At 37.2% G+C, this 9,701-nt stretch overlaps 1 protein-coding gene and 1 non-coding gene across 3 annotated transcripts; one reads left to right on the forward strand and one right to left on the reverse strand.

The window, feature by feature from the left end:
- Positions 1–4,367: 4,367 nt before the first annotated feature.
- On the reverse strand, positions 4,368–8,799 carry LOC105179956. 2 transcript variants are annotated; one of them, XM_011103618.2, is made up of 5 exons: positions 8,723–8,799; positions 6,604–7,916; positions 5,885–6,085; positions 5,321–5,516; positions 4,368–4,904 (listed from the first exon to the last, which is right to left on the reverse strand). In XM_011103618.2, exons 2-5 carry the CDS (start codon positions 7,843–7,845, stop codon positions 4,720–4,722), a joined length of 1,824 nt encoding a protein of 607 aa, XP_011101920.1. In that variant the 5' UTR covers positions 7,846–7,916; positions 8,723–8,799; the 3' UTR covers positions 4,368–4,719. The 2 variants fall into 2 exon arrangements, with proteins under 2 accessions (XP_011101920.1, XP_011101917.1); XM_011103615.2 differs by lacking the exon at positions 8,723–8,799 and adding an exon at positions 8,555–8,716.
- Positions 8,800–8,886: 87 nt separating this feature from the next.
- TRNAI-AAU lies at positions 8,887–8,960 on the forward strand. Its single transcript has one exon. It is a non-coding gene; the product is annotated as a tRNA-Ile (tRNA).
- Positions 8,961–9,701: the final 741 nt, after the last annotated feature.

Raw genomic sequence — 9,701 nt, forward strand, 5'->3', positions numbered from 1 at the left:
AGATAGAGGGCACACGACGAAGGAGTGCCACCACATGAAAACTGATATAGAAAACCTGATTCAGTGAGGATACTTGAAAGAATACGTCAACCAAGGATCGAATCCCCAACCTCGGGATCCAATGTTCACACAGACCAAGAACGACGACAACCTTCCCACCGCAGGGGTTATCGCCGTAATTTTGCGTGGCCCGACGGGTGATGACTCGGCTAATGCAAGAAAGACTCTCGCTCGAGCAGCTAGGGGAAACCACGCGCAAGCCCCTATTCAAGTTTACAATATTAGTTTGAAACAAGGGATGAGATTTCATTTAGTCAGTAGGACTTGGACCCATTGAGGAATTAAAACAACGACGCCCTGGTCATCTCTGCCACGATCTCCAACTTTTGGGTCAAAAAAATTTTAATGGATAGTGGGAGTTCGGCGGACATTATATTCCACGACGCATATGTCCAATTAGGGATTGACAACGCTCAACTTCTGAAGGTAAACGCCCCACTCACAGATTTTAGCGGGAAAATAATCAAACTAGTAGGGGAGGTGACATTAGCAATGTCCCTCGGCTCTTATCCAAACAGGTCCACCAAATTGGTGAAGTTCCTCATGGTGAAGGCTCTATCTGCCTACAACGTTATCTTGGGGAGACCGAGCTTAAACCTCTTGCAAGCGATAGCATGTACTTTCCACCTGAAACTAAAATTCTCCATCCCTAACGGCATGGGAGAAGCCATGGGGGACGAGAGAATAGCCAAGGAATGCTACGTGAGTACCCTTAAAATATCTCTTTCAAAATTCACATCAATTAGTTTTTATAATTTGAGTAATTTTATATAAAAACCTTTCATAATTTTTAAAATTCGATTTTGTCCATCAATTAACGCTATAATATTTTTTATTTCATTATATTTATGTTTATATCATAATTTTTTTTTATGTACGTACATATTTATTATTGATTTTATTTGAGAGGTCATGTAACAAAAACTATAGCGTTTAATATCAATTATAAAAAAATATTATTCTTAAATTAATCAATTTACAAAATTTTTAAATTATAAAAATTATATTTATCTATTCAAATGTTATTGACTCAATTAAAAGTTGGATTCATTTATAAATAATTTTATTGCGTGAAGTGATCATAATCATATAAATATGATTAAGTTGGTATTTATAATTTAATATAATTAATAATAATCTATGCTATATATATATATGTCTTTATCCAATTTATTTATTTTTAAGCATTATATGGCTTATAATTTACTTATTAGATATGTCTTTATTCAATTTATTTATTTTTAAGCATTATATGGCTTATAATTTACTTATTAGATACATTTTATTTTTAATATTTTAATTACACATTTCGAATTAATGCATTTTAATTTCATAATGCAAGAACCCTAAATCAAGAAACTTAAAAAAGGAAAAAAAAACTCACTTGCTTTGAGTTGATCACTTTCAAGAAGTACCCATTTAAGGAAAGAGGAAACTGAGGTTGGAGACTGGTGGCTGTCGGCGGAGGAATGAGGTTGGAGACTGGTGGCTGTTGGCGGAGTAAGACGGTTGAGAACTGATGCCGCCGATGAAATAGAACGACTAAGTTTTGTTTTCTCTTCTATTACTCAATCTTTCAACTGATATTCGATTTTATAGAGTTTGAGTGTTTGGGCTTATAACGGTAATAAAATTTGCAGTTTGGACTAGGCCGGTCACTCTCTTTTAATCTAAGGCCCAATAATAAATAAATATGGGCCTTAATGGATAAAATGAGTTTGCCATAACTTGGGCTTCCAATTATTATTTGGCATGTATAAAATTACACTAATACTCTGTTAGATTGCAATTGTCATTATAAGTACACTTTCTATTCGGTGGTAAAAAATTCATACAATTTTTTCTAAAATATAATATATTAACACTTTTTTAGGAGGGTGAATTTATAATTTTATAAATAACAAAAAAGTATTGATATATTTGAACTTAATTTCAATGAATGTTAATATTAATTTACCCACATATATTTAAAAAACAAGAATTTTTTTGGTGATTGAACCAAAAAAAAAATCTCCATAAATAAATTTCATAATTATGTTGTTCTCCACTACTTTGAACTTACTTATGAAATATTACTATAACTAACATTATTGGTTGATTTATACTTATCATATCACGTTTTTATTTCTTTAATGTCATCTATTGTTATAATTATTATTAAGTTAAACTACAATGAACTTCTATAAAGTTTTTTATAATTATAAATATATATTTAAAATTATAAATATATATATATTTTTTATATCCGTACATACTTATTATTGATTTTGTTTAAAAGGTCATGCAACAAAAACTACAGTATTTAGTATCAATTATAAAAAAAATATTATTTATAAATTAGGGAATTTACAAATTTTTTAAATTATAAAAATTATATTTATCTACTGAAATGTTATTGACTCAATTAAAAGTTGGATTCTTGGTATTTGTAATTTAATAGAATTGATAATAATTTATGCTATATATATATGTCTTTATCCAGTTTATTTATTTCAAAGCATTGTTTGGCTTATAATTTACTTATTGGATAAATTTTATTCTTAACATTTTAATTACACATTTCGAATTAATGTATTTGAAACTATTATTGCAAGTATGTTTTTTTAGTGAATAACTTTTAAATTTAGAAGAAAATTCCCTAACATATGAGCAAGCACCCCTCGACGGGGAAATCCGCCCACCGCATCGACAATCTCCGCCTGCTCCTCCGACGACAGTACTCCCCTCGGAAGCTCCACCCCAAGAATCGATGATTCAACAGACGCAAGAAGCTTTGTTAGCCCTGATACGCGACGTGTCTACTCAAACTGCGGCACAAGCCGTGGCCCAATTTATAGCGCAACAACCTGTGAACCCGCCACCTCCTTCCCCTCGCAGAAGTCGAGAATTATCCTCGGCTCCGAAGGAGGAGGAGCAGAGGCGAGAGGAAGTGAATAACAGGATCTCCAGACCTGAAGTCGCACAAACTCAATATCATAATCTCCATAATCGAGAATCTTCCGCCCCCCACCACCTAGGGGAGCCGAGGATTCCTACTTGTCGTTAGTTGTGGCACCTCAAAGACGTAGCCTGTTTCCCCCGAGCATTCTGGCTTAAGCGCTCCCAGCAGGTCTCAAAGTGTCGAACTTATCGAAATATGATAGGATAGGAGGCCCACAAGAACGCTTGGACAAATTTTAAGATAAGATTGATTAGTACGATCTGAGTAACGCTGCAACTGCAAGGTCTTCCGCACTACGCTCTCAAAACGTGCATTAGCCTGATTCAACCAACTGCTCGCTGGAACTATTTCTAGCCTCGAGTAGTTGGTTCAACGTTTCTTGTATCACTTCTCCATAAATAAAAAAGTTCAAAAAACGGTTGCATTTCTATTTACCGCCAAATGGAGGGTGAGACTCTGAGAGACTACATGCAAAGGTTCATGGACGCAGTGCGTGAGGTTCCCCATGTTAATCATGAGTTTTTGGCCAGTATTGTCCAACAAAACCTGCTACCAAGAAGATTCAAGGAATCCATAGCCGGCAAGCCCCCTAGAACTATGAAGGATTTACTCATGCGTTCCCATAATTCCATCCGCATTGAGGAATTGTACGCATCGGATCATTCCCTCAACAGCAAAAGAAAGGGTCGGGAAGAGAAAAAGGAGCCGAAGAAGAAAGAGAAACGCAAGCATGTACCTCGAGCGGGGTTCGCTCACTACACCCCCTTGAACGCTCACAAAGGAGAGATATTAGTCGTAGCTGAACAGCAAGAATTAATCAATTAACGGCCATGGAAAATGAAAGACAACCTTAAAAGGTTTGAGCGAAGATGTGTACTTGCAGAGTTTCTAGGACATGATTGTGCGTATTGGCTTTCTTTCTTGTTCTATTTTCCATTTCCTATGCCGAAGGCTGTTTGCCTTCGACACTGGACCGGAGTTGCAATGGTAATAATCAAATGACGAAACGCTTTTAATCCGCAATTTAGATTAGACACTTGGCACTCTTGATTCATTTAAAGAACTACATGTCCTACCAACTTTCGAATAATCAAACTTATTATTTAATTCATTTTTTTCTTTAATAAAATTTAATAATAATAGTAATTTCAACATTTTTTAATGAATTTATTAAGATACTCCTCAAACTTTCTCAATTTAATTTTGGCAGTTTTATGCTTTTAGAACCACTATTCATAATTGATAACCGATTTATTAATAACAATATTAATTATTTATATCTTTTAAAATATTTTTGCACACTCTGATGTGTGCTGTGCGCTAGTATAAAGAAAAGAAAAGCAAAAGCAGAAATAGTCGCCATTCATTTAAGAACGCAGCATTAACGTCTGGTTGCTATTACTCTTGAGCCAATTTATACAACATTTAAGACCTGCGCATCTCCAAGCATATGACCACGTACTGATAACGGAATTCATACAGGGATAAGTTAAGAAACAAACAAATAATAGGTGAATGCACTTCCCTGGCATTAACACTTGCCCTATGTACACTATCCCACCGCCTCCCCTATCAATCATCATCTTAAAATCATGCTGTACAGCAATTGATTATATACAACTAAAGAATCATGGTGAGAATAGGGCAGATTTACAAATTACCTTTGCCATCATTCCCAACTCCAAGTTACATATAAACAATCTATCTCACCAGCACATTCACCTCCCAAGCTGCATATACAAGTCTCCTAATGCACGATACAGAGTAGCTGCAGCAGGTGGTCGAGGCAATGAACCAAGAAGAATCTCTGTTGCATTTATTGACTGGCTACCGTAAAATCTGGAATTCTCTCTTACTCGAGTTGTGAGCACACTCCCTTCTAGAGAGCACCCAACAAAAGCACCTGCATTCAGAAAACCAACGACTTTGCTATTAGCATTTTGTGAATTACAAAAGTAGCAACGATCAAGTAATACTCTGATATGTTGGAGATTCACTATCCAACTCATTTTCTGATTCAAATTATGGAACCTCCAAATGCCAGTAGGCTCAGTATATTTCCTACAATCCTCATTTAATTAATCAACCTCAACATAAATATATCTATGGTGTACGAGAGTTTCAGCCCTTCCAGTATTCTGAAGTAACAGGCATAAAATACGTACATTCACATTTCTGTTCATCCTCCCTCCTTTAAAGAACAAGTTAACAAGAAAGAGACCACTTACCTTATCAAGAAACCAATTTATGAGAATTACTTCAAACCATCTAATTAAAAGGGGAAAAGAATAAAGGAAAATAGACCAGACAGAGAATAACCTTTACTGCAGCTATATGTATAACAAGCAGCAAATCCACTGGGACCAGCCCTAATATCAGCTTCCGCAGTACGTCCTATGATTCCTACTGCAGCACTCAAACCAGCTCCTATCGAGATATGTGCATCACTGCAGAAGGTTTGCACTGCTTCATTTGTTCTCAGTACAATAATGAAGTCAGTCAACTCTCCCCCAGCCTGCAAAAGAATATAAAAGCTAAATTAACACGACATCATATAAAAAGCTCAACAATAAATGAAGCCAGGGATATACAAACAGCAAAATTGCGAACTTCCCAAAGCTCCACCATTGTCATCAAACAGTATACATGACTTCCAAAAAAGTAACAGAGGAAACACACATACAACCATGTAAACTCAGATTTGAATTGAAATTATGAAGAAATGACAATCTTTCAAGGACATCCAAACATCATTACATCTTCAACCATAAACCACTAGAACATCAATTTAGCAGTAAATGACGTTAAAGAAATATCAAGTAGAAGCACATCAACATGACGTCGTCATTAGCTTCGGAAAAAATCCTTGCAAATTTACTACACCTGAACTCCCCAGCCTACGCCAAAGGTAGAAATGGCAGACGGTGGAGACCATGACCCATCGTCCCTAAGAGCAACCACCAGGCCAGTTCCAATATTATAGGTGGCCACCATTCCAACTTTCGCAACTGTAAGTATAGCCAGACCTTTTGCATCATGCAAAATGGCTTCTGGAATTCTCTTCTCTGGTGTCAAGGAACCAACCTAAAAATTTACAAATGCAGAAGAAATTTAAGCTATATAGTCTATTAGGACAACAACATTGCCAGAGCAATAACATGCTTTACAGGGAAGAAAGATAAGCGGCCTGTTTCCACATTCTCAAAGTTACTATTCACATAAGATCAATTTTTCACAGTCGGGATTTTTGTTAAAGAGCCTAAGTAGCTAATTCATAGTTCCACCATCCATGATTTGATAATAAGAGCTGCTAACTCTTCTTTCCAAATTCGCTACGATGATCTCTTATGTAGACATTACTTACTTCCCATACATATATATATTATGAACCAGAGAATGATTCTTAACCCTTAGTTTTGTACTCCGGAAGGGAAAATGACATTAAATAACCATAGTTTCAACTCTTGCCTACAACTCCATCCCCATTCAAATAGAAGAACGTTCTTAATGATTGGGCCTCTAAATACATATTCCTCAGGCTTGTATCTTAATGATTCAAATAGAAAATGAAATAAGATTAAACTCTGGAATCAAATTCATACCGTAGCATAGCCTCGAAGTGTGTTTGTGGCCTTGTAAATCTCATACTCCATTGACTGTCCCCATGGAAAGTTCACCCAGGATCTTAAGGTGCTTAAGTCTGTCAGGTCATGTGTTGGTAGCTGCGCAGCACGACTTACTTGGTCCATTAAGTATGGCTGCACAGACTCAAGGCGGACACAGCATACATCACAAACTCGTTGTGGATCCCCAGTGCGAAAATTTTTGGGCAATAAGCTCCTTCCTTTGGTGCAATCGCTACAAAAGATTCCACCACAAAACCGACAATGATGCCTTGTGCACATGATCGGATGAAACCTCACACTACAAAGCATACAGGAAGAAGCTGCGCTGTCAGGTAACCATTTAGGTGGCTCTGATTCAAGAATTTCCTGGGTGTTACTAAAATTGGCCTCTGTCAAGGTTTGAGCCATCTCCTTCCATGCTTGCTCAATTAGGTGGGTGGATATCCATGAAACTTGTGCAATATCCCCCGAAGCAAGAGCAGTCACTTTTCCACGCGCTACAAGCAACATCTCCACCACCACATCCCACATGGTCAATTCTTTATCTTCCTCGAAGCATTGACCCCAACCCATATTTTCTCCCGGAATATATCCACCATTTGAGCATACCCCTCTGGTCCATTCTTCATACTCCTTATCTGTCATTGGAGGAACAGAAACAGGTATCCAAATCCCAGTTTCTTCGTACAGGGGTGTCTCATAACAAAAGTACTTTCCTTCTTCACGGTTCATGGAATCTGAATCTCCTTTCTGGTTATTATCAGTTGCTATACGTTGAGGCGAAATAGTTCCACAAATACTCGTATTACTTGTTTGTTCATTCAGAACGCAGCTCTTTCTTCCATCTTTTTCAATTAATGAAGAATCAGATCCCTTAGTTCTGGATATTTGTAGAGCCAGTTCTCCATCTTCAGTATTGCACTCCCCTTCATAATCTGAATGACCTGCCTCATCACGTGAAGACTCAGGGTCAAGGTTTTCAGTTTTGGCCATATTTTGGTCGATAGAATCTCTGACCAGAGCCAATTCAACATAAGACTTTTCTGGCTCATCATGTTGGTTCACAGAACTTATTTTTGCATCACTCTCTGGCGCATCATGCTGAGGTGAAAAGTCAGGAACAGATTCTTGACCTTGGATAATGGAACTTGTACTACGAGAAACATCCTTCCCATGGTCTCCAAATGATTCAAAATCTTTTATTCTGTGGGAAGTCATTTTTTGGGTCGTGAACCAGTAAAGGTTTCTCTAGCAAGTACCACTCTCTTTCTTGGAGGAAATCCACAATCCTAACATCAGCAAGATGACATCAGACAAGGCACAAAGTGAAGGAAATCTCAAAGAAAAAGTCATATTTTCGCTTTAAAGGATTGGATTTTATCATTTACTCTATTCAAAATACATTTTTGTATACCAGAAGTGTAAGCAAATTCTACATATTAGTATAGACATCATCCCGAGACACATAATGAGGAGGGAGAAGACTATTGAGCACTTTAGCCATCAAGTTTCTATCTTTTCCTCGGTACAAGCATTTTGAAGCAAAAGGAAACGAGCTAAAAATTTCTACAAATACAACAATGACCCAATCCATATACAATCGGAGGAACCCACTCCACTAGAGAAGTTCTGAGAAATAGGACAAACCACTCCTGAATATATTGACTGTAAAGAAGAATTTCACATTAATCCCCTTTCTATTAGTAGTTGGGAAACTATAAACAAGTCGTGTCGGCTTCGTTTCCCCTCCATTAGTAGTTATAAACAATACATCTTTTAAATTCCTTTTCACTTTATTCACAAACTAAATGAAAATAAAATTAAATGATGACAGACTAAATAGCAGCTCTTTTCCAATCAAACACATATATTAGAACTCATCAACAAAGGCTAAGCTCAATCAACTACATGATTCGAAAACAATTACCACGCAGCAACCACTCTAATCAACCAAAGAAGAACAAACCGGCTAAAGATTCCAATCGTTAGCCCTAGATTCCAACTACTGGAGAAAAAATTAAAAAAAAGAAATTGAATTGATTTGGAACTCGATCACCAATAAAACCCAGTGCTTGAGCAGATTAACAGAACCTACAGTTTATCATATTTCTTGGTAGTCAATACTCAATAGCCATATGCGAACACAATTGAAATTCATGCCCCCATTAATTTATGGCGAAGTTGTTGGCGATGCCGTGCCTACTTCCATTACGAAGTAATAAAAGATATATAACTTTTGAAGAGATCTCTTCTCGAAGCGGCCTATTAGCTCAGTTGGTTAGAGCGTCGTGCTAATAACGCGAAGGTCGCAGGTTCGAGACCTGCATGGGCCATATCTTTTTTAATAACTCCTAGCAATTTTTCTTTTTACAATGTGGTCTTTTGATTTTTGTAAATTACAAACTGTCCCCAGGAGAAAAGTAATTGCTACATTGAGCTTAGAATTGTTTTCCACTTCTCTCACTTTCGTCCACTCTCTTTCCTTTCTCAGCCCCAAATCCTATTTGTAGGATCTTTCCGCTGTTACCCTAATTAATGGAAATCATTAAATTCGTAATTTTATATTTGTGGCTGATCTCCACATTGATTAGTATCTCTAATCCATCACAAGCTGCTGTCGTCCCTCATGGAGTTGCTCGGGACGGAATCCGTAGGACAAAACTTCCGGTCTCTGACAACGGTAAGACGCTAAAGAACACTAATCGGGTCGACCCGGAGCGTGACTGCGGCGATATGGGTTCCAGCGCCGAATGTGGTCAGAATCCGAAGTGCCGGTGGTGCAGGAGCGACGCTCTGGATGATATGTGCTTTTCTAAATCTGAAGCTTGGCGTTTGCCGTCCCAGGTCTTCTCTTGTGAATTCTGATTGAACGATCCCCTCCTTTTTCGTTTTGCCCTCTAAAGGTGATTCTTGTACTAAAAACAACTAACTGATAATTTTTCTGAGTTATGAGCTCTGACTTGGATGTACTATCACTGTTTGTATAAGAAATATATTTTATGGGTGTGTTTCATTCACGGATGTTGTAGCTTTCCTGATATAGGCGGAGCGATGGATTTTAATAGGATTATGCA

Source organism: Sesamum indicum, unplaced genomic scaffold, assembly GCF_000512975.1.
Source record: "Sesamum indicum cultivar Zhongzhi No. 13 unplaced genomic scaffold, S_indicum_v1.0 scaffold00252, whole genome shotgun sequence".
NCBI classification, from domain to species: Eukaryota; Viridiplantae; Streptophyta; class Magnoliopsida; order Lamiales; family Pedaliaceae; genus Sesamum; species Sesamum indicum.